The sequence below is a fragment of the Oncorhynchus keta genome, chromosome 24 (genome assembly GCF_023373465.1).
Source record: "Oncorhynchus keta strain PuntledgeMale-10-30-2019 chromosome 24, Oket_V2, whole genome shotgun sequence".
NCBI classification, from domain to species: domain Eukaryota; kingdom Metazoa; phylum Chordata; class Actinopteri; order Salmoniformes; family Salmonidae; genus Oncorhynchus; species Oncorhynchus keta.
The window spans coordinates 11,660,769-11,685,537 of record NC_068444.1 but is presented as its reverse complement, the minus strand read 5'-3'; the positions used below and the strand labels follow the sequence as shown (position 1 = coordinate 11,685,537).

The window sequence follows — 24,769 nt, the reverse complement described above, 5'->3', positions numbered from 1 at the left end:
TTGAGTCAATAAGTATTCAACTCCTTTGTTATGGCAAGCCTAAATAAGTTCAGGAGTAAAAATGTGCTTAACAAGTCACATAAATTGCATGGACTCACTATGTAAGTGTGTGACATTTTTTTAATGACTACCTCAAATCGCTGTACTCCACACATACAGACAATTTCAAGGTCCCTCAGTCGAGCAGTGAATTTCAAAACACAGATTCCACCACAAAAATACCAGGGAGGTTTTCCAATGCATCACAAGTAAAGCCACCTATTGGTAGATGGGTAAAAACAAAAACACATTGAATATCCCTTTGGGGATGGTGACGTTATTACTTTGGGTGCTGTATGAATAAACCAAGTCACTACAAAGACACAGACGTCCTTCCTAATGGTGACTTTAAAAGTCACAGTTTAATGGCTGTGATTGGAGAAAACTGAGGATGGATCAACATTGTAGTTTCTCCACAATACGAACTTAAATGAAAGTGAAAAGGAAGCCTGTACAGAAAATACATATTCCAAAAACATGCATCCTGTTTGCAATAAAGTAAACTGTGCCAAAGAAATTACATTTATGTCCTGAATACAAAACATGTTTGGAAAAAAATCCCCAAAAACATCACTGAGTAACACTTCATATGTTCAAGCATGGTGGTGGCTGCATCATGTTATGGGTATGCTTCTCATCGGCAAGGCCGTCATTGAAAATAATAATTTGTTCTTAACTGACTTGCCTAGTTAAATAAAAGGTAAAATAAAAATAATAAAAAAATTGGCCAAATAAATAGGATAGGCTGTCAATCCATGAGACTTATTTTCAACACGTTCTTCTCCCCTCCACTCACTACTCTAGGTTATTTATAGGTTATTTATAGGTTATTTATTTACCTGGTTCACACTCATTTCTTAAAATGTTGTAACTTGTAGGTCTATATTTAGGATTTGTACAGTTTGATAGGTAAAAGGCATATCCTAATAGGCCTATTAGTTTAACATTGTTCATTTTTTCCCTAAGTGCCATAAAATGATAATTTGTTTAAACTTCCTATTCCATAAGTATATTTAGAAATGGTTTTGTTCTCTCTTGTCGATAAAACGCAATTGTAAATTCGCCCAACCCTAGTGTACAAGTCTGTATGTGAGTGAGTGACAGTATGGGGTACAGTGTGAGTGAGTCTGTGCAGAACTTACTCTGAGAGGCATGACCTCGTTGGTGACCAGGAAGAGGAGCAGGTGGAAGTCAGACACCATGTCCAGGAATACAGTCGAGGTGCACTGGGACAGGTACGTAGCTAAACTGTGGAAATCCTGTCACACACACACAGGAAAGGGGAAACATGGAATATGATAACTTCCTATGATCCCCATAGCCCAGGGACTCTTAGGATGAATTGGCAGACAATCATGTGATCAGGTCAGATCGAAACAGAGAAAATAATGGCTGTTGCCAAAGTAGGTTAAAAAAAAGTCTGAAAAACACTTTTCGGAGCCTTCTGTATGTAGGTCATTCTTTGACCACTGAAAGAAAACAAAAATACCAAACCTCACATCAGAACAACCAATTTAGCTGTAGTGTGTGTGTGTGTGTGTGTGTGTCTCAATGTGTACCTGTGTCTCTCCCAGGATGTCTCTGTTCTCTATGGGAAAGCGTGGTGTGGAGCTGAAGGTGTACTGGGGGTCCTTGGGGAAGGTGGTGGTTATCTGGATAGAGATGGATAGACAAACAAAGTTAACTGACTGGAACCTCTCGTATCTTGGCCCTCCACACCTCTCCCGCTGAGTCAAGTTAAAACATCTCTGTCCTGGTACAATGGTGGAACCAGCTTCCCCCTGAAGATAGGACAGCCGAGTCCCTCTGCTCATTTTCCGAAAACATTTGAAACCAAAACTCAAAGAATATCTTAAATGAATCCCATTTAGAGAAGCGTTAACAGACTGGAAAGACAGTTCCATCTTGGAGAGTCCCTTTGACATCAGCGAGATGTAGAGCCAAGACAACAGATGTCAGTTGAATATGAAAACAGAGGACCACGAGACGACAACAGAGCGGAACACGAGACGACAACAGAGGAATACAAGAGAAGTAACAAAATGCTCTCAGCTGGTGCCAGTAAATATTTGGACGAGTCCATCTAGTTGTTTATTTTCTTGGGCTCATCATTGGACAGAACAACCTCATGATAGGTTGGTAGAGTTCTGGTGATTTGGATATTTCTGTATGGCGTGGAGCTGCCAATATTTTACAACATTATTGTGGAAGGAGAAAGACATCGTTACAGCGTCGGGCAAAACCTTCAGTTGAACAATTTAGTTGTTCGCAAAACACACACAGCAACTAGAAATGTGAAACACTTGCTAGTTAGATGGAGAATGTTAATGAACTAATATTAAAACGGTCAGAAGCGTTGACTCAAGTTGACTCGCCCTGCTATGTATCCTAACCTCTAAAACCTGCCCTACCACTCCTCATGTCATTGGTTGATTCCCTTTTTTAAACCTGCATAAAACGGCAAATGTACACACCCACATTCTTTCATACTTACATCTATGATAAGGTACTCCACAGGAAGGGGCCGGGCTAAATATGTGATGTCATTGCCAAATTTATCTTTGTCCTGTTGAGGGGGGTGAAGAAAAATGACAATCAATGGAGAGAAATACGACAGCTGTAACTGTTCCAATAGTTATTTTGGTATTTTATTAGGATGCCCATTAGCCGTTTCTGTGGTCCACACAGTACATGAAGCATGACATAATACAGAACATTAATAGACAAGGACAGAACTACATACAATGGCACATCAATACATACACTAAATATCTAGATCAAATAGGGGAGAGACGTTGTGCTGCGAGGCTTTGCCTTGTGTTCTCTGAAACCAGGTTTGCTGTTCATTTGAGCAATAGGAGACAGAAGAGAGTTCCATGGCTCTATATAATACCAACTGGGTCCTTGAATTTGTTTTGGATGAGGACAGTGAAAAGAACCCTGGTGGGCTGTCTGCGTGCGCGCGTCAGAGCTGTGCACTTAACAAAGAGCGACTGGAAATTATATTATTTCAATTAGCCTTCTGATTACAATGAAGAGCTAGATGTGCCGCTCTGTTCTGGGCTGCTGGCAGCAAGCTGATCGGTCTGCTGTTAGAACTGGTAAAACCCACTTTGCCACTCTTTGGTAGCGGAATGACTTTGGCTTCCCTCAAGGCCAGATAACTAACTAACACCTTCCTCTAGACTCAGATTAAAGATATGACAGATAGCTGACTTTATGGCCACTCCTACCATCCTCAGTAGCTTTCCAAGCTGTCAATGCCAGGTATAAGTATTGATCAATAATAATTCTCACCTCTCCCACACTAACTTAACAAAATTCAAAACTTACAATGCTTTTCTCTTTTTTGATGCATGAATACAATCGCTCACTGTTAGTTGTTGGCATTTCCTGCCTAAGTTTGTCACCTTCGCCAATGAAGGAATCATAATCATTGAAGGAATCCAAATGAAGGAATCAAGGAATCAATGAAGGAATCAAAATAACACCAAATGGTTGTGTGAGGAATAGAAGAATCAATGAAAGATGAATTTGTTTTTCTGCCCGTGATTTTAAAAAGTACTCCTAAGATTTTTTTCCCCCATCATTCATCTTGGCTTCATAATAGTTATTTTTGTTGAGTTTAGTCATTATTTCTCAATTTGCAGTAAGTCAGGCAGTCAGATGTGCAGCCCCCCCAATCTCTTACCCATCTCTTTCAAACATAGCGTCTCAATTTCCCATCAATCCACAGACCCTTAAGATACTGACTGTTAGAACTGTTAACAGGTGAATGTTTATCAATAACTAGAAGAAGCAAATTTGTCAAGTGCAGCGTCTGGAAACTCCTTATGAATCACAGACGCAAGAGTCATAGCATTGAATTGAATCACACTATTATTTTTTATTTATTTTACCTTTATTTAACTAGGCAAGTCAGTTAAGAACACATTCTTATTTTCAATGACAACCCAGTGTTCCTAGGCTAACTGCCTGTTCAGGGGCAGAACGACAGATTTGTAACCTTGTCAGCTCGGGGGTTTGAACTTGCAACCTTCCGGTTCCTAGTCCAACGCTCTAACTCACTAGGCTACCCTGCCGCCCCACACACAAGAGTCAGAGCAGAATCTTTTGTATTGAATCACATCACACACAAGAGTCATAGCAGAATCTTTTGCATTCTAGGCCCAGCTCTTGGAACATTGTCTCTCCTAGATAGATCACTGCATCTAATAGGTACAAAAATAATCTTCTTCCTCTTGAGCAGACAGTTTGATTAATCAATATTCTCTGGTTCCCAACTAAGTATACCTCTCTGTTTACATCACATACACTATCAAGCATTTCACACATTATTTAGATAGTTAGCACTTGGCCTATAGTAACACCTCATATAGTAACACCTCATAATTAAAGGCTTTAGATGTGCCAAGTGAACCTGTAACCACAACACTCCAACAACACTTGACAAAAGATCTTCTCTAAGCATTTCAGGGATTTGTCTCTGAATATATACTGAACAAAAATACGAAAGCAACATGTTAAGTGTTTGTTTCCTGAGCTGAAATAAAAAAGGGACCAAGATGTTCCATAAGCACCAAAAGCTTATTTCGCGCAAATGTTGTGCACAACACAGGGTAGCCTAGTGGTTAGAGTGTGGAGGCGGCAGGGTAGCCTAGTGGTTAGAGTGTAGAGGCGGCAGGGTAGCCTAGTGGTTAGAGTGTAGAGGCGGCAGGGTAGCCTAGTGGTTAGAGTGTAGAGGCGGCAGGGTAGCCCAGTGGTTAGAGTGTAGAGGCGGCAGGGTAGCCCAGTGGTTAGAGTGTAGAGGCGGCAGGGTAGCCCAGTGGTTAGAGTGTAGAGGCGGCAGGGTAGCCTAGTGGTTAGAGTGTAGAGGCGGCAGGGTAGCCTAGTGGTTAGAGTGTAGAGGCGGCAGGGTAGCCTAGTGGTTAGAGTGTAGAGGCGGCAGGTTAGCCTAGTGGTTAGAGTGTAGAGGCGGCAGGGTAGCCTAGTGGTTAGAGTGTAGAGGCGGCAGGGTAGCCTAGTGGTTAGAGTGTAGAGGCGGCAGGGTAGCCTAGTGGTTAGAGTGTAGAGGCGGCAGGGTAGCCTAGTGGTTAGAGTGTAGAGGAGGCAGGTAGCCTGGTGGTTAGAGTGTAGAGGCGGCAGGTAGCCTAGTGGTTAGAGTGTAGAGGCGGCAGGGTAGCCTAGTGGTTAGAGTGTTGGACAAGTAACCAAAAAGTTGCAAGTTCGAATCCCCGAGCTGACACGGTACAAATCTGTCATTCTGCCCCTGAACAAGGCAGTTAACCCCACTGTTTCTCGGCCTTAATTGAAAATAAGAATTTGTTATTAACCGCCTAGTTAAAGAAAAGGTCAAATTAAAAAATAAATGCTCTAAACAGAGATTAAGATCTTTGGGTTGCATTCATTCTGTCATTCTCACATTCTTGGAAAGATGTCATGTGATGAAAATGTTTTGTTAGTTCTATAAAGCAGTAATCCATTCGGTTTACCTCAGCTCCAAGCTAGCACCATTTATTCACACAGAGTTCCCTTTCGGCTAACTCAATCTACTGGAAGACATTTTTTTTGGTTTTTGTTTGTTTCAAATCAACATTTTGTTCCTGCCATTTTAGCCCAAAAAAAAGAAACATTAGGAGCAGTAAAATTAGTGAAGTGGTGAGAGATTTTAGTGACTGTCTCCTTGTAACTGTACCTTGTAGAAGACGTCTGGTACGTACTGCTCTGTGCTGGACTCTTTAGCGTAGCCCAGCTCAGGGGCGTCTCGGCAGGGCAGTAGACACTCATCTCTGACCAGGGCCATGCACTGGTTAGACACCTGGTAACCCTCAAAGTGCACCTGGTTATCAGGACCACCTGCAGGGAGAGGAAGTGAGGCACAAAGTCACCCTCACAGAACATCTGGAAAAATCACAAGACAGGCAGTCATCATCATCATCATCATCATCATCATCATCAAGCATGATTGATCCGTTATACAATAGTGCAGACCCGGGATTATATTCATAGAATCATGGCCATGGTTGTGGAGAAATATCCACATCTCATTAATCCATGGGAGTACATTTCATTCACACCCAAGTTCACATCCCAAACTTGAAGTGAGCCGTTAGGAGAATGCGGGCTAGAGGTTTGATCTTATTACACATTAACGAAATGAGTCGGCCGGTGCAAAACACTCGTCATTAGAACACCCAGGTTCGAGTCCCATAGGGCGGCGCACAATTGGCCCAGCGTCGTCCGGGTTAGGGTTGGCGGGGTAGGCCGTCACTGTAGAATAAGAATTTGTTCTTAAATGACTTGCTTAGCTAAATACAAAAAGGTTTTAAAAAGTATTGTAACAACATGCTGTTTTCCTATCCTCAAAGCAAAGTCCACCATGTACAGTTGAAGTCAGAAGTTTACCCTACACCTTAACCAAATACATTTTTTTTTAAAAACTCTGTTTCACAATTCCTGACAGTTAATCCTAGTAAAAATTCCCCCCTCTTAGGTCAGTTAGAATCACCACTTTATTTTAAGAATGTGAAATGTCAGAATAATAGTAGAGAGAATGATTGATTTATTTCATCACATTCCCAGTGGGTCAGAAGTTTACATACACTCAATTAGTATTTGGTAGCATTGCCTTTAAATTGTTTAACTTGGGTCAAACGTTTTGGGTAGCCTTCTACAAGCTTCCCACAACATGTTGGATGAATTTTGGCCCATTCCTCCAGACATAGCTGGTGTAACCGAGTCAGGTTTGTAGGCCTCCTTGCTCGCACATGCTTCTTCAGTTCTGCCCACAAATCTTCAATGGGATTGATGTCAGGGCATTGTGATGGCCACTCAAATACCTACACTTTGTTGTCCTTAAGCCATTTTGCCATAACTTTGGAAGTATGCTTGGGGTTATTGTTCATTTGGAAGACCCATTTGCGACCAAGCTTTAACTTCCTGACTGATGTCTTGAGATGTTGCTTCAATATATCAACATCATTTTCCTACCTCATGATGCCATCTATTTTGTGAAGTGCACCAGTCCCTCCTGCAGCCCCACAACATGATGCTGCCACCCCCACGCTTCATGGTTGGGATGTGGTTCTTCAGCTTGCAAGCCTCCCCATTATTCCTCCAAACATAACGATGGTCATTATGGCCAAACAGTTCTATTTTTGTTTCCTCAGACCAGAGGACATTTCACCAAAAAGTATGATCTTTGTCCCCGTGTGCAGTTGCAAACGGTAGCCTGGCTTTTTTTAATGGCGATTTGGATAGTGGCCACTTCCTTGCTGAGCGGCCTTTCAGGTTATGTCGATATAGGACTCGTTTCACTGTGGATATAGATACTTTTGTACCCGTTTCCTCCAGCATATTCATAAGGTCCTTTGCTGTTGTTCTGGGATTGATTTGCACTTTGCCCTAAAGTTAATCTCTTGGAGACAGAACGCATCTCCTTCCTGAGCGGTATGACGGCCGCGGGGTCCCATCGTGTTTATACTTGCGTACTATTGTTTGTACAGATGAAAGTGCATTCAGGCATTTGGAAATTGCTCCCAAGGATGAACCAGACTTGTGGAGGACTACAAATTTTTTCCTGAGGTCTTGGCTGATATTTTTTTAATTTTCCCGTGATGTCAAGCAAAGAGGCACAGAGTTTGAAGGTAGGCCTTGAAATACATCCACAGGTACACCTCCAATTGACTCAAATTATGTCAATTAGCCTGTCAGAAGCTTCTAAAGCCATGAGATAATTTTCTGGAATATTCCAAGCTGTTTAAAGGCACAGTCAACTTCGTGTATGTAAACTTCTGACTCATTGGAATTGTGATATAGTGAATTATAAGTGAAATAATCTGTTGGTAAACAATTGTTGGAAAAATGACTTGTGTCATTGGAATTGCCCAATGGAATTGCGATAGTGAATAAGTGAAATAAGTGAAATAATCGGTCTATAAACAATCGTTGGAAAAATCGTTGGAAAAATAACTTGTGCTATCCACAAAGTAGATGCCCTAAACGACTTGCCAAAACTATAGTTTGTTAACAAGACATTTGTGGAGTGGTTGGAAAAACGAGTTTTAATGACCTAAGTGTTTAACCTTCTGACTTCAACTGTACCTACTGCTTGGAGCGAGTCAGACAACTAGGACACATCTACACCTGCTTCTGGTCTGGTAGGATTCTGTTGTGGAAGTCATTTGGGGCGGCAGGGTAGCCTAGTGGGTAGAGTGTTGGACTAGTAACCGGAAGGTTGCAAGTTCAAATCCCCAAGCTGACATGGTACAGATCTGTCGTTCTGCCCCTGAACAGGCCCACTGTTCCTAGGCAGTCATTGAAAATAAGAATGTGTTCTTAACTGACTTGCCTAGTTAAATAAAGGTAAAATAAATCAAATAAAAGATGGCCTTGTGTCCGTGTACCTGTGGCCACCACAGTGATGAACTTGGACCCAAAGTGTCCGTCGGGTGAGAGTCTGCAGGGGTTACACTGTTGGTTCTGGAAGTGTCCAGCCGTGATGCACTCCTCCGCACTTAGGAAGTACGAGTCCTTGTTCCTGGTGTATTTGACCGTGCCTATCCTGGTGTCCTCAGAGAGAAGGTCAGTGAAGATCCACCCCACCTTCAGTAAAGACCACATAGGAAAACTATGGTAAGCAAAGTCAAGCTCATCAAACTCAACATTGTTGGACTAAGAATATATATTATACTTTTGTCGAGTAACCTATATATGCATAAGGTTGGTTAGTGTGGACAGCTATACACTACATTCATTTTGTTACAGCCTTATTCTAAACTTGATTTTTTTATTAATTTTGATTGCCCCCCTCAATCTACAGACAATACTCCATAACGACAAAGCAAAAGTTTTTCATTATTATCAATTTATACCCATTTATAAAACACAAAGCAGAAATATCACATTTACATAAGAATTCAGACCCTTTACTCAGTACTTTGTTGAAACACCTTTGGTAAGTACAGCCTCGAGTCTTCTTGGGTATGACACTAAAAGCTTGTCACGCCTATATTTGGGGAGTTTCTCCCATTCTTTGAAGATCCTCTCAAGCGCTGCCAGGTTGGATGGGGAGCGTCTCTCCAGAGATGTTCGATCGGGTTGAAGTCCGGGCTCTGGCTGGACCACTCAAGGACATTCAGAGACTTGTCCCGAAGCCACTGCTGTGTTGTCTTGTCTGTGTGCTTAGGGTTGTTGTCCTGTTGGAAGGTGAACCTTCGCCCCAGTCTGAGGTCCTGCACTGGAGCAGGTTTTCATCAAGGATCTCTGTACTTTGCTCTGTTCATAATTTCCTCGATCCTGACTAGTCTCCCAGTCCCTGAAAAACATGCCCACAGCATGATGCTGCCACCACCACGCTTCGCCGTAGGGATGGTGCCAGGTTTCCTTCCTCTGTCTGGCCACTACCAGAGGCCTGATTGGTGGAGTGCTGCAGAGATGGTTGCTGTTCTGGACGGTTCTCCCATCTCTACAGATAAACTCCGGAGTTCTGTCAGAGTGACCATCGGGTTCTTGGTCACCTCCCTGACCAAGGTCCTTCTCTCACGATTGCTCAGTTTGGCCAGGCAGCTGTGTTATTGAGGAACTTCAATGCTGCAGAAATGTTATGGTACCCTTCCCCAAATCTGTCTCGACACAAATCCTGTCTCAGAGCTCTACGGACAACTCCTAAGACCTCATGGCTTGGATTGTCAACTGCGGGACATTATATCGACAGGTGTGTGCCTTTCCAAATCGTGTCCAATCAATTGAAATTTACCACAGAGGGACTCCAATCAAGTTGTTTGAAACATCAAGGATGATTAATGGAAACAGGATGCACCAGAACTCAATTTTGACTCTCATAGCATAGAGTCGGAATACTTATGTAAATAAGGTATCACGTATTTAATAAATCAGCAAACATTTCTAGAAACCTGTTTTCGCTTTGTCATTATGGGGTATTGTGTGTAAATTGATGAATGAATCATTTTTTTTAATCCCTTTTAGAATAACTATATATATTATATATATATTATATATATAAAATAACAAAACATGGGAAAAGGGAAAGGGTCTGAATACTTCTCGAATGCACTGATTGGGCATCTTTCTAAAAATCCATGATGGATGCGTAAAAACTTTCTCCACATTACATACACTATGTCCTGAGGGCATATGGAAGCTGTTTAAAGCCCCTATCCTGTAAACACTGAGGAATCTAGGGAACGCCCCATATTGAAGAGTGCCTCATGACCCCAGTGGTCTATAATGATGGGCCAGTCAGACTGGACAGCAGCTGTCCTTAAATCAAATTTCATTTGTCACAGACATGGTTAGCAGATGTTAATGCGAGTGTAGCGAAATGCTTGTGCTTCTAGTTGACAATTCAATAATATCTAACAAGTAATCTCCCAACAACTACCTAATACACAAACATCTAAAGGGGGTGAATGAGAATATGTACATATAAATATATGGATGAGCGATGGCCGAGCGGCATAGGTAAGGTGCAATAGATGGTATAAAATACAGTAAATACATACGAGTAATGTAAGATATGTAAAACATTATTAAAGTGGCATTGTTTAAAGTGACTAGTGATCCATTTGTTAAAGTGGCCAGTGATTAGGTCTCCTTGTAGGCAGCAGCCTTCGAGTTGGTGGTTGCTGTTTAGCAGTCTGATGGCCTTGAGATAGAAGCTGTTCTCCTACACCCGTTCCCCCTGAGTGAAGGGGAATTACAACCCAGATGTTCTCCTGCACCCGTTCCCCCTGAGTGACAGGGAATTACAACCCAGATGTTCTCCTGCACCCGTTCCCCCTGAGTGACAGGGAATTACAACCCAGATGTTCTCCTGCACCTGTTCCCCCTGAGAGACGGGGTACAACCCTACACCTGTTCCCCCTGAGAGACGGGGTACGACCCTACACCTGTTCCCCCTGAGAGACGGGGTACGACCCTACACCTGTTCCCCCTGAGAGACGGGGTACGACCCTACACCTGTTCCCCCTGAGAGACGGGGTACGACCCTACACCTGTTCCCCCTGAGAGACGGGGTACGACCCTACACCTGTTCCCCCTGAGAGACGGGGTACGACCCTACACCTGTTCCCCCTGAGAGACGGGGTACGACCCTACACCTGTTACCCCTGAGAGACGGGGTACGACCCTACACCTGTTCCCCCTGAGAGACGGGGTACGACCCAGATGTTCTCCTGCACCCGTTCCCCCTGAGTGACGGGGTACGACCCAGATGTTCTCCTGCACCTGTTCCCACTGAGAGACGGGGTACGACCCAGATGTTCTCCTATACCTGTTCCCCGAGGAGGGGCTACGATTCAAATATTCTCCTACACCCGTTCCCCCTGAGAGACGGGGTACGACCCAGATGTTCTTCTATACCTGTTCCCTGTGAGTGAAGGGGGTACGACCCAGATGAAGGGTTGTACATGGAAAAGGATACTACCCCTCCAATGCTGTGATACATTGTGACATCAAAATACAAATGTGGCAGTAAGTCAGCTGGACACATATTGAAGAGCACAATAGTTTAGAGATATGAGGGTAATAGGCAGAATCAAAATCTGGATCAGGGAAAGGATATGGGAATGAAATCCATATTTTTAGCTAGTGGTGTCGTCTAACCTTGCGCAGGCCCAGCTTGGCTGCGATCTCCTCCACGGCTGCAGCTTTAGGGTCCTCTACCAGCTCAAGACTGTTCTGGGTGGCAATCTGATGGACAGAGGAATTCACAAGAGCTCAAATTCAACCAACTAAATCAAACACATCTGGGATAAACATTTCTTTCAAAACAAAAATATACAAGCTTAAAGTAGTTTCCAATAGCCTAAGAATATATATATCACACATTCAAAAGTGTGGGGTCAATTAGAAATGTGCTTTATTTTCAAAAACAAGGACATTTTTTGTCCATTTAAAATAACATCAAATTGATCGCCAATACAATGTAGACCTTGTTAATGTTGTAAATGACTATTGTAGCTGGAAACGGTTTTTTAGGGAATATCTACATAGGCCCATTATCAGCAAACATCACTCCTGTGTTCCAATGGCATGATGTGTTTGTCTTTTAAAATGATAAACTTGGATTAGCTAACTGATCATTAGAAAACCCTTTTGCAATTATGTTAGCACAACTGAAAACTGTTGTCCTGATTAAAGAAGCAATCAAACTGGCCATCTTTAGACTAGTTAAGTATCTGGAGCGTCAGCATTTGTGAGTTCAATTACAGGCAGAAGCAAAGACCTTTCTTCTTAAACTCAGTCTATTCTTGTTCTGAGAAATTAAGGATATTCCATGCGAGAAATTGCCAAGGAACTGAAGATCTCGTACAATGCTGTGACCTACTCCCTTCACTGCGCAAACTGGCTCTAACCAGAATATAAAGAGGAGTGGGAGGCCCCGGTGCACAACTGAGCAAGAGGACAAGTACATTAGAGTGTCTAGTTTGAGAATCAGACGCCTCAAGTCCTCAAATGGCAGCTTCATTAAATAGTACCCGTAAAACACCAGTCTCAACGTCAACAGCGAAGAGGAGACTCCGGGATGCTGGCCTTCTAGGCAGAGTTCCTCTGTCCAGTGTCTGTTCTTTTGCCCATTTTAATCTTTTATTTTTTGATTGGCCAGTCTGATATATGGCTTTTTCATTGCAACTCCGCCGTAACCCCACCATAGGGACACCATGTTTACAACTTTAACCGCCATACACGTGGTCAGCGGTTTGTGAGGCCGGTTGGAAGAACTGCCATTTTCTCTAAAACAATGTTGCAGGGGGCTTATGGTAGACAAATTAATTGAATTATCTGGCAACAGTTCTGGTGAACATTCCTGGAGTAATCATGCCAATTGCACAATGCCCAAACCTTCAGACAACTGTGGCATTGTGTCGTGTGACAAAACTGCACATTTTAGTGGCCTTTTATTGTACCCAAGTATAAGGTGCACCTGTGTAATGATAATGCTGTTTAATCTTGATATGCCACACCTGTCAGGTGGATGGATTATCTTGGCAAAGGAGAAATGCTCACTAACAGGGATGTAAACACACCTGTGCACAACACTTGAGACAATGAAGCTCTGTGTGTGTGTGTGTGTGTGGTGTGTGGAACATTTCTGGAATCTTTTATTTCAGCTCATGAAACCAACAGTTTACACGTTGCGCTTGTATTTTTGTTCAGTGTAGATACAATGATCTGATTACTTAAGTCTGTGATAAATACTGCTCCCGCAACAGCAGCACTTGGTCAATACCCATTGAAAGTGAACCTACTGCCACCCTGTGGCGAATTAATCTTACTACATCTACAAATCACTAACAAACCATTGGACTGAGTCCAGAGCTCTGAACACTCACCTGCGGGGGTTCGTAGATGGCAGCAACCTCTGCTCTGATGGCCAGAGGGATGTCTTTGTGCTCCGTGTACCTGCCGTACAGGTAGCCCATCCTCTGGCTGCCCGTCTTCCTCCAGAAGTCCAGGAAACGGTCTGCGATGGTGTGGTTCTCAAACATGATGTTGTCTATATGTCTGTATTTCTGTTGGCGGGGAGGATGAGGCGGGTTATTAAATCAACATCTCCACTAGGAAATGAGTAGAGGTTGAGAAACCTCTTTGGAGGTGCATTTCAATAGGTTACAGTGGATTCCTCTCCTCGTGTCCTTTCCTAATCTGAAGTGATGTGACAGAAGTGGTCAGGTGAAGAAGTGAAAACAAATAGCCTTGTAAGCATCAATCCACCATATTTCCTTGTTATCACCCATCCTGTGAAACCCAATGACTAAATGAAGCCAAGAAAACAAGGAGGAGCTACTCTAGAAAAGGGTTTACAAAATTCGGTCATGCCCCACCCCACTCTCTAGGTGGACATTTTGGTTTTTACCCTAGCACTACACAGAGCATTCAAATAATCAAAGCTCAATGGTTATTTTAACATTAGCTGTATAGTGCTAGTGCAAAACAAATTTTAAAAATGTAAACATGTGCCCAGGGTGGGCCCCAGGACCGAGTTTGGGAATCCCCGCTTTAGACTTCCCGAGATGGGCCCTTGGCAGTAGAGGAGTATTGAGATGGGCCCTTGGCAGTAAAGTGGAGTATTGAGATGGGCCCTTGGCAGTAAAGTGGAGTATTGAGATGGGCCCTTGGCAGTAAAGTGGAGTATTGAGATGGGCCCTTGGCAGTAAAGTGGAGTATTGAGATGGGCCCTTGGCAGTAAAGTGGAGTATTGAGATGGGCCCTTGGCAGTAAAGTGGAGTATTGAGATGGGCCCTTGGCAGTAAAGTGGAGTATTGAGGTGGACCCTTGGCAGTAAAGTGGAGAGAGTTATAGGGTGTACTTGTCTATTGAGGGTGATGGCGCTGGGCTGGCACTTGGTGCAGATCCCCTCTGGCCAGGGAGGGTGACCCTCGCAGCCCGACTTGATCTTACAGCTGATGTTCTCCAGGGCCACAAACTTCCCTCTGTGGAGGAAAATAAGATTTGAATAAAGACAAAGAACTTGTGGATGTGGCCAATCCTCCTGCTGGAGAAGAGCAGAGAATACAGAGTGTATATTCTTTTGATATCGTCATGGCAAACATGTTGCCAAGACAATACAGACAGATCTAGAACCAGGCTACAGGCTAGAGCCACTCACTTGTCAGCGCCTCCTGTCAGCTTGCGGATGTAGGCATGGAATGACATGTGTTTGACAGGTGGCTCTAGATGACTCAGGTACTCTTCGTCAAAAGGCTGGCAGATAGAAAACAATTATTATTCACAGCAAAGTTGACACGTAAAACAAATTAAAAGCATCACAGTCAATAATCGTTGGACGAATGAAGGAGGAAAGAGCACTTACCTCGAGGGGCACACAGTGCACGCACTTTCCCATCGATCCATGTCGACACCTGAAACAAGAACTGAATCAATACACTGATACAATTGAATGGCTTAATACAATTACATATCTAGCTGGCAACAGTCTCTTATGTCTGTAGATCTCTGCTCCTATAGATTATAAATTCATTACAGCGGTGGATCTCTGCTCCTATAGACCTTTATGTATATAAATATCTCTGCTCCTATAGATCTTTATGTATATAAATATCTCTGCTCCTATAGACCTTTATGTATATAAATATCTCTGCTCCTATAGATAGACCTTTATGTATATAAATATCTCTGCTCCTATAGACCTTTATGTATATAAATATCTCTGCTCCTATAGAGCTTTATGTATATAAATATATCTGCTCCTATAGACCTTTATGTATATAAATATCTTAGTTGTAGGATCGATGCTCCTGTTATGGGTGTGAACGTTTAAACTAAATTCATTCCTCAAAGTTAAGTCAAAAATGTATCTCCACAAAATTCAAATCACAATGCAGTTATGAATAACAAAACTAACAGCAGCCGATCATCATGAACATAAAAGGGAAAACAATGAACAAATAAGCCACCGCGGCCTTGCCAACGTTACAGGACAGCCACCGCGGCCTTGCCAACGTTACAGGACAGCCACCGCGGCCTTGCCAACGCTACAGGACAGCCACCGCGGCCTTGCCAACGTTACAGGACAGCCACCGCGGCCTTGCCAACGCTACAGGACAGCCACCGCGGCCTTGCCAACGCTACAGGACAGCCACCGCGGCCTTGCCAACGCTACAGGACAGCCACCGCGGCCTTGCCAACGCTACAGGACAGCCACCGCGGCCTTGTCAACGTTACAGGACAGCCACCGCGGCCTTGCCAACGTTACAGGACAGCCACCGCGGCCTTGTCAACACTACAGGACAGCCACCGCGGCCTTGCCAACGCTACAGGACAGCCACCGCGGCCTTGCCAACGTTACAGGACAGCCACCGCGGCCTTGTCAACACTACAGGACAGCCACCGCGGCCTTGCCAACGTTACAGGACAGCCACCGCGGCCTTGTCAACACTACAGGACAGCCACCGCGGCCTTGCCAACGCTACAGGACAGCCACCGCGGCAACATCTGCATTGCTTGCTCTTTGGGGTTTTAGACTTTCCGTATAAGCACTTTGTAACACCTGCTGGTGTAACAAGAGCTTTATAAATACATTTGATTAATTAATTGATGCATCTTTCACATTATTTGGGCCACGGATATAAAGCGCGATGTACGTCATCACTAACACCAGTCTACAGACATTATTTCAGTTGATATGCAGGCATTGTCAATGGCCTAGCTAATTTTCCCCCAAACATCAGACACCCCCTAAATAAATGGTACGTTTTGCAATTAAAGACCACCTTCTAGCTAGCTGACCACCTATTTTCATTGCAGTTTATGTAACGTAAATCAGGTTGAAAAAAAAGAAGATATATATATATATATACATACAAAGTTTAGGGTCCATTAAAATATCAAATTGATCAGAAATACAGTGTAGACATTGTTAAATGACCACTGTAGCTGGAAACGGCTGATTTTTTTATGGAATATCTACATAGTCGTACAGAGGCCCATTATCAGCAACCATCAGTCCTGTGTTCCAATGGCACATTGTGCAACCCCTTTACAATTATGTTAGCACAGGTGAAAACTGTTGTCCTCATTCAAGAAGCAATAAAACTGGCCTTCTTTAGACTAATTGAGTATTTGGAGCATCAGCATTTGTGGGTTTGATTACAGGCTCAAAATGGCCAGAAACAAAGAACTTAGAAATTGTCTCTAACCAGAATAGAAAGAGTGGGAGGCCCCGGTGCACAACTGAGCAAGAGTGCAAGTACATTGGAGTGTCTAGTGAGAGAAACAGATGCCTCACAAGTCCTCAACTGGCAGCTTCTTTAAATAGTACCCTGCAAAACACCAGTCTCAACGTCAACAGTGAAGAGGCGACTCCGGGATGCTGGCTTTCTGGGCAGAGTTGCAAAGAAAAAGCCAATATCTCAGACTGGCCAATAAAAAGATGGGCAAAAGTACAGACACTGGACAGAGGAACTCTGCCTAGAAGGCCAGCATCCCGGAGTCGCCTCTTCACTGTTGACGTTGAGACCGGCGAGATCTATATTGACATCAAGTGTTTAAAAAACGGGGAAAAATACAAATAAATAGCAGAATGGGAGCTAAAATCCCTCTGCTTTTAACTTCTCCCACTACCATATTTGGTAGTGAGTGGAAACGCCAGGCGGATGATTCACATTTATACATCCGGTGAAATACCTGTCATTGTTCTAGCTGTGCCTCCAGTTAACAGCATTAGAACACTCAAATGCCTCCAAAACGACAGCTTGTGGTTGGAACACACACTCCCCTACTTTTAAATCAACCAGTCCATTTTGAATGTGTGATCAAGCGGACTTTATTTGGCAAGGAATGTAGCTCTTCTACAGATTCTGTTAGTTGTATCCCATCAGTCATTTCTGTAGGCAGGAGCAGAGCTTGGATGTGTGTAGAAAGAGTGTCAGAATGAAGATGAGTGAGCGAAACGTAACGGAGGGAAAAGGACAATAACTGATCACATGGCTAGGGATCTTTTTTTGTTTTGAGTCCCTAAACCGCACAATTAACACTCGAGTCCAATGTCAATTAACAGTAGTCTTCGAGACAAAAATGTCACTCGCCCAAAGCAGATTCCAGATGCCTAATGCTACTATATATGACTGTGGAAGGCTTGGGCGAAATACCGCTTATACCGGGGCATTTTGAAATACCGACAGCCACTGCTTTTAACTATATGTATACCTAAATTATATCCAGCTCATGTTAAGTGGCTAGATGTCAAGATCTTCTTGGTTAAAGCAGAGACCCCTATCCTGGATTAAAATCCCGGTTGCGTAAAATAGCACCTGCTATATTTTATATTTGAGATTCTTCAAAGTAGCCACCCTTGGCATTGACAGCTTTGCACACTCTTGGCATTCTCTTAACCAACTTCACCTGGAATGCTTTTCCAAAAGTCTTGAAGGAGTTCCCACATATGCTGAGCACTTGTTGGCTGCATTTCCTTCACTATGCGGTCGAACTCATCCCAAACCATCTCAATTGGAGTGAGGTCGGATGATTGTGGAGGACAGGTCATCTGATGCAGCACTCACTCTCCTTCTTTGTCAAATAGCCATTACTCAGCCTGGAGGTGTGTTGGGTCATTGTCCTGTTGAAAAAACAAATGATAGCCCCACTAAGCGCAAACCAGATGGGATGACGTATCGCTGCAGAATGCTGTGGTATCCATGCTGGTTAAGTGTGACCTTGAACTCAAAATCAAAGCAAAGCCCCCCCACACCATCAGGCCTCCTCCTCCATGCTTCACAGTGGGAACCACAGATGCAGAGATCATCCATTCACCTGCTCTACATCTCACAAAGTCATGGAGGTTGGAACCAAAAATGTCTAATTTGGACTCATCAAACCAAAGGACATATTTCCACCGGTCTATTGTCCATTGCTCAAGTTTCTTGGCCCAAGCAAGTCTTCTTCTTATTGGTGTCCTTTAGTGGTTTCTTTGCAGCAATTCGACCATGAAGGCCTGATTCACACAGTCTCCTCTGAACAGTAGATGTTGAGGTGTGTCTGTTACTTGAACTCTGAAGCATTTATTTGGCATGCAATTTCTGAGGCTGGTAACTCTAATGAACTTATCCTTTGCAGCAGAGTTAACTCTGGGCAATCCTTACGGAGGGGGAGTGTCATCATAACGCTTGATGGTTTTTGCAACTGCACTTGAAGAAACTGCACTCGAAGAAACTGCACTCGAAGAAACTTTCAAAGTTCTTGACGTTTTTCGGATTGACTGACCTTCATGTTTTAAAGTAATGATGGACTGTTCTAGCAATAATATGGACTTGGTCTTTTACCAAATAGGGCCATCTTCTGTATACCACCCCTACCTTGTCACAACACAACTGATTGGCTCATAACGCATTATTAAGGAAAGAAATTCCACAAATGAACAAGGAACACCTGTTAATTGAAATGCATTCCAGGTGACTACCTCATGAAGCTGGTTATCCAAAGCTGTCAAAGGCAAAGGGTGGCTACTTTGAAGAATCTCAAATATATTTTGATTTGTTTAACACTTTTTGGTTACTACATGATTCCATATGTGTTATTTCATAGTTGTGACGTCTTCACTATAATTCTACAATGTAGAAAATATTTAAAACCCTGGAATGAGTAGGTGTGTCCAAACTTGTGACTGGTATTGTATATAAATCGTACAGCTGTGGATCACTGTTCCTCTAGATCTTTGCTTAAATACAACATACAGGAAGTATATAAAGCTCTTATAGTTGTGGATCTTTATTCCTGTAGATCTTTGCTTAAATACAACATACAGGAAGTATATAAAGCTCTTACAGCTGTGGATCTTTATTCCTGTAGATCTTTGCTTAAATACAACATACAGGAAGTATATAAAGCTCTTACAGCTGTGGATCTTTATTCCTGTAGATCTTTCCCTCCTGCTTGGCCAGGTACTGGTCGATCTCGTCCTCGGAGATTTGGGGCGCCGAGTGGGAGCGTGACATCATGGACGATGAAGAAGAGGACGAATGGGAGGTAGAGGGTAGTGATGACGAGTGAGGCGTTGCCAGGTCCATGGTCTCTCCTGCCGGTCCCGGGGAGCCCGAGGGGTATAGGTAGAGCATGTCTCCATGTCTAGAGGGAGGGAAGAATTAGACACATTAAATTCACCCACACAAATGAGCATAATGACAATCCAAGATAAAATGCTGAAGTGACGATATTGATGACAACATGTGTAGCTAGCTAAATGGAGCAGTCTAACAACTCGTGATGCATGTAATAGGTCTAATAGTAACAACTCAATGTTGCTCCTAACTCACTTGATCTTCAGCAGGCTGAGGGTTTTATTCTGGGACTGGATCTCGTCAGTCTTGTTACGGTTCAGGAAGATGGTGAAGCCGTTGGAGGGGAATCCAAACTCTTTGCCCACCTGACAGTAGAAACAGAGTAACGACGATTAGTCCTGTCTCGCTTGCCAGACTCATGGCACGGCTGTGGGAAAAGACTAGATAACGATGAGCTTTAGTTGAGGGTTAAGTAGGGCCACTTGTCTCCTGGAGCATGGCACATCATGAGTGTAGTATAAAGTAAGGTGTCTAATTGTCTATTAATAAGAAATAATAAGAAATAAGAAAGAAAAGGGGAAAACAAAGATTGTAAGAAATCTGGTTGTGAAGATCGCTCATGTCTCGCTAATCCTTCTATCAACTGTGTGTTTAACAAAGAGTGTTCACTCCACTTAATTTCACTACCCATTAAACTGTCAAAGCGGATTCCCAAACAACAGGCTGACAGAGGAGAAAGTAAGACTGTCAGAGTTGCCTGATCTACGGTCATTATCGCAGAGACATCCAAGATCTATCCAAGTCCTCTGAGTACTTCCGCTGAGCCTAAGTGGGCTTTCTTGCATTTAATCAAATCCATAATGCTTTAGTGGTGCAAAGAGAGTCAACTCTGTTGTACTGTTGGTCACATCTCACCAACAAAAGGATAAGTCACAATTCCAAGAGATCAGCAGGAAAAACATTAATGACTGAGGATGTCCATGTTGTCAAACTGGAAGGTTAATAAAGCAAAGGTGTCACTAAGGCAGGTTTCAATCAAACTTCATTTGAGTAAAGTGTGCACACACAAAAGTATGTGGACACCCCTTCAAAATGAGTGGTTCAGTTATTTCAGCCCCACACATCGCTATAGACAAACATTGGCAGTAGAATGGCCTTAGAGAAGTGCTCAGTGAATTGGTGGAGGAGGAATCCTGGTTTGGAGCTGTTTTTCATGGTTCAGGCGAGGCCCCTTAGTTCTAGCGAAGGGAAATCTTAATGCTACAGCATATAATGACATTCTAGACAATTCTGTGCTTCCAACTTTGTGGCAACAGTTTGTGGCAATTCCACAAATTAACTTTTAAGAAGGCACACCGGTTAATTGAAATGCATTCCAGGTGACTACCTCATGAAGCTGGTTAAGAGAATGTCAAGCGAGTACATATCTGTCAAGGCAAAGGGTGGCTACTTTGAAGAATCTCAAATATATTTGGATTTTTTTAACCCTTTTTTGGTTAATACATGATTCCATATGTTTTAATTCATAGTTTTGATGTCTTCACTATCATTAAACAATGTAGAAAATAGTAAAAATAAAGAAAATCCCTTTAATGAGTAGGTGTTCTAAAACTTTTGACCGGTTGTGTGTGTGTATTTCCTGATCTTTCATAGACATCCCTCAGATATAGAGGACAGACACTTCGGAACCAACTTTTTTTTTTTTTTTTTGGGGGGGGGGGGCAGCTATCTGTTGTTCCATGCAGTGAATATGTTTTTCAACGCAATAATAGCAGAAAGGCCCCCCAAATAATTGTTCAGAAAAATACCAAACAAAAAGATACCTCGAGTGGTCTTAAAATTCTAAATCAAATAGTAAAATGATCCTTGGTATAACCTTCTCACACAATTCAACATAGCTTCCTAGACGCACACCCTTCCCACCCAGCTTTAGACTCTTATGGGTTAATTAATGCCTCTCTGAGCTCTTCATGCAACTCTCCATTTCCATCTCCCCCCATCACTGACTGAGTGACTGTACATCTGAGACAAGGGAATAAAAAAAATACCCTCATTGATCTGCCACACATTTATTTTTTTATTTTTTTAACTCAGACATGCATTTTTAATAAGGCACTGCCGCAGGCAACCCTTCTCCACGGTGACCAAACAGCCGGCCACTCCTGATTCAGCCATTTGATGTGGAAATTTGACTCCCACTTAAGATTTCCTACCCAATACTGTCTCGCAGTCACCGAGGTCCATTTGTGCCCAAGGCGTTGCCCATATTTCACTGTCATTATCTAAATGCTGCTAAGCCACAGTTAGACATTCATATCCATTTCATCCAAACACAATCTGGTTAGATGAAGTGGATTTGGAATGGAAAACCCTTACTGGAAGGTAGCTAGGTACTCCCAAGGGGTTTTATCCTGGCAGGATAGCAAGCAGCTGCTGTGGTGAATCTATTGATAGCATGCTGTTTAAAAACATTGCATTGCACACCATTCTCTCTCTCCACATAACTCACAGCTTTCCCTACACACACACAGATCTCTGCTGAGCCATGCATCAGATCCATCAACAGTGGATGCCATTAACTGCACAAGCAAGGGGGGACACACTGAAATATCTTCTTTCCTGCAGAGCTGCCTGCTTCATACATAAATTAACAGAGGTTGAGCACAGGCTAGGCACAGGGAGATAAAGACATAAATGTCCATCTTCTGATGCTAGCTGGTCAATAGCACAGTTGGAAAGAATGTGCTATGAATATTACATTTACATTACATTTAAGTCATTTAGCAGACGCTCTTATCCAGAGCGACTTACAAATTGGTGCATTCACCTTATGACATCCAGTAGAATAGTCACTTTAAAATAGTGCATCTAAATCTTAAGGGGGGAGAAGGATTACTTATCCTATCCTAGGTATTCCCCTAAGTGTATATTTGTTCCTCTGGATAAGAGGCTAAATGACTTAAATGTAAATGTAATGTAAATGTTTCATGACAACAGAATGACAGAAAGAACCACAAGTTTCCAATGTGTTTGTGGGAAGTACTGTTTGTTGTACACGGCCCAACCATATAGCCTAGAGTACCACTGAGAGCCAATGTTTGTCTTCATATCATGCATCCATACTTAAATACCTTATTGAGGAAAGCGGCTGCTGTCTCCTTCTTGGTGGCAGGGATCTTCTTCATCCCGTTCGGGGACTGAACCCTGATGATCTGCAAATTAGGAAAAACATTACATTCTCCACATCATATTGTTGTTTCCTTGAATTTAGATTGCTTTGCCAAACCAAATACATCCATTGGGGAAACCATATTGGTCATGACTCATTAGCTCATTTGATTAACCATGAGCTGGTTACCGGCAACCCACTGAAAACATGACACTGCTGTAGCTAGTTAGATTGTTCAGCTCGTCTCTTTCAGTGTGTGGACCATGACAGTGCATAAATATGGGTGGAGGGTCGTTGACACCATTGTCGTTCATCTTTATCATGACACACGGGGTCATAATTCACAAGCAATAACGTGGTTGTGATATTAAATGAACAGTAGCTAGTTTAGTTAGTTGGGACTTGTAAATGACATGAGCAGCTTATATCATGCCATGGGCCGGCTAAAATACCAGTGACTGGTTTTCAGGTCCTACGCTAATTTAGTTGGATTGTTTTACCTCGAATGATTAAAGATAACAACACTAGCCAAAGTTAGCTAGCCGATATTGTGGCTAACTAAGTTAATGTTTGCTAGTCATTTTTTTTCTGCCACAAGTTGAATACAAGCTATGAACACTGACTAGCTTTTATTTCTCAAAATGTAGCTAACTGTTGCTTCTTTCTTGCAACAAAAAAAGTAGGAGGCCAGGGTTGTTGATTAAACCAGTTAGCTTGCTAACCACAGGTACTGTATGTAGCTAACTAGCTAGTTAACAAAGTCAACAATGTGCCCTTTCTCAAAGTGAACGTCCACGCATTTTTATTTTAAAATCCAACAACGTTACAAAGATAACGTTATTAAGTTAATATACTACGACCTTGTTAATTAAATAAGATAGTTTTAACTAAAAAAACAACAGTACATACGTGCACATTTTAATTCAAAACATTTCTGACCAGTTAAGCTTGCTAACGAGTGAGTTAGCAGTTATCAGGCCTTGTCATTCTAGTACTGATGCTAGCAAGTGGCTAATTCTGCTGCCTCATCACTCCGACAATCAGACTACGGTAACGTTAGCTAGCGAAGTTAGCTACCTAGCCGGCTAACAATACACAATGTTTTATCAATAACTGCAATGTGTTGTCACACTTACCATGTTTTCTGCCATCGATGTTCGGGTTTTGTGCTCCCGATGTATTTCGCTGTTTAACAAAATAGACCGATGTCAGAGATTAAAAATTGACTGACTGGACAAGAGTCAACAAAACTCCATCCCACAATTCAAACACCGGGCGTTACACGCTAACAAGTCCGTACCCTAGTGTCCCTCCTCATCAATCGCCCGAGTGAAACAATCAATATAAAATAATTCCACCACTTTATTTTTAGCAAGATTTCCAGGTTATTACGCCCTCGATAAAGTAAACACATTTAATTGAAATGAAGGGATAACAACAACAAAAATACCAGTAATTTGTTGGCTGTTGTTCAAATTGACAAGCCCTAAACGTTTTGTAGGAGCCATTTCGGCCTGCTTTACTGTGCTCATTAGAGAAAAGAGGAAGCGGCGAAGTGAAAGGGACGTCACTACTTACAAAAAGTCATAATTATGGCAAAACCCCGCCTATTTCTACAATGTATCTTTTTTTTTAAAAATCAGATTTTAAATCTAACCCTGAACTTTAAAGTAATCACACTGCTAACATTATGTCAAATGAAATGTTATTGGTCACATGTTTAGCAGATGTTGCGAAATGCTTGAACAGTGCAGTACTATCTAACAAGTAATATCTAACAATTTCACAACAATACACACAATACACACAAATTGAAAGTAAATGAATGGAGTTAAGAATATATAAAGATTTGGACAAGCGATGTCAGAGTGGCATAGACAAAAAATACAGTAGAATATAATTTTTTATTTATTTATTTTACCTTTATTTAACCAGGCAAGTCAGTTAAGAACATATTCTTATTTTCAATGACGGCCTGGGAACAGTGGGTTAACTGCCTGTTCAGGGGCAGAACGACAGATTT

The 24,769-nt window shown here is 42.5% G+C and overlaps 1 protein-coding gene across 1 annotated transcript in view; it reads right to left on the bottom strand.

Annotated features, from left to right (window-relative positions):
• The window catches only part of nploc4 (NPL4 homolog, ubiquitin recognition factor), a 28,294-nt gene extending 4,039 nt beyond the window's left edge, over window positions 1–24,255 (bottom strand). Inside the window, exons 1-14 of the mRNA XM_052477687.1 lie at window positions 23,883–24,255; window positions 22,709–22,789; window positions 19,833–19,942; window positions 19,414–19,644; window positions 14,876–14,924; window positions 14,672–14,766; window positions 14,372–14,495; window positions 13,395–13,574; window positions 11,665–11,751; window positions 8,445–8,643; window positions 5,735–5,895; window positions 2,534–2,605; window positions 1,599–1,691; window positions 1,182–1,298 (exon numbers count right to left, since the gene is read on the bottom strand). Of these exons, the coding sequence (XP_052333647.1) occupies window positions 1,182–1,298; window positions 1,599–1,691; window positions 2,534–2,605; window positions 5,735–5,895; window positions 8,445–8,643; window positions 11,665–11,751; window positions 13,395–13,574; window positions 14,372–14,495; window positions 14,672–14,766; window positions 14,876–14,924; window positions 19,414–19,644; window positions 19,833–19,942; window positions 22,709–22,789; window positions 23,883–23,897 (1,614 nt within the window). The 5' untranslated portion in view covers window positions 23,898–24,255. The remainder of the gene's footprint in view (window positions 1–1,181; window positions 1,299–1,598; window positions 1,692–2,533; window positions 2,606–5,734; window positions 5,896–8,444; window positions 8,644–11,664; window positions 11,752–13,394; window positions 13,575–14,371; window positions 14,496–14,671; window positions 14,767–14,875; window positions 14,925–19,413; window positions 19,645–19,832; window positions 19,943–22,708; window positions 22,790–23,882) is intronic.
• Window positions 24,256–24,769: the final 514 nt, after the last annotated feature.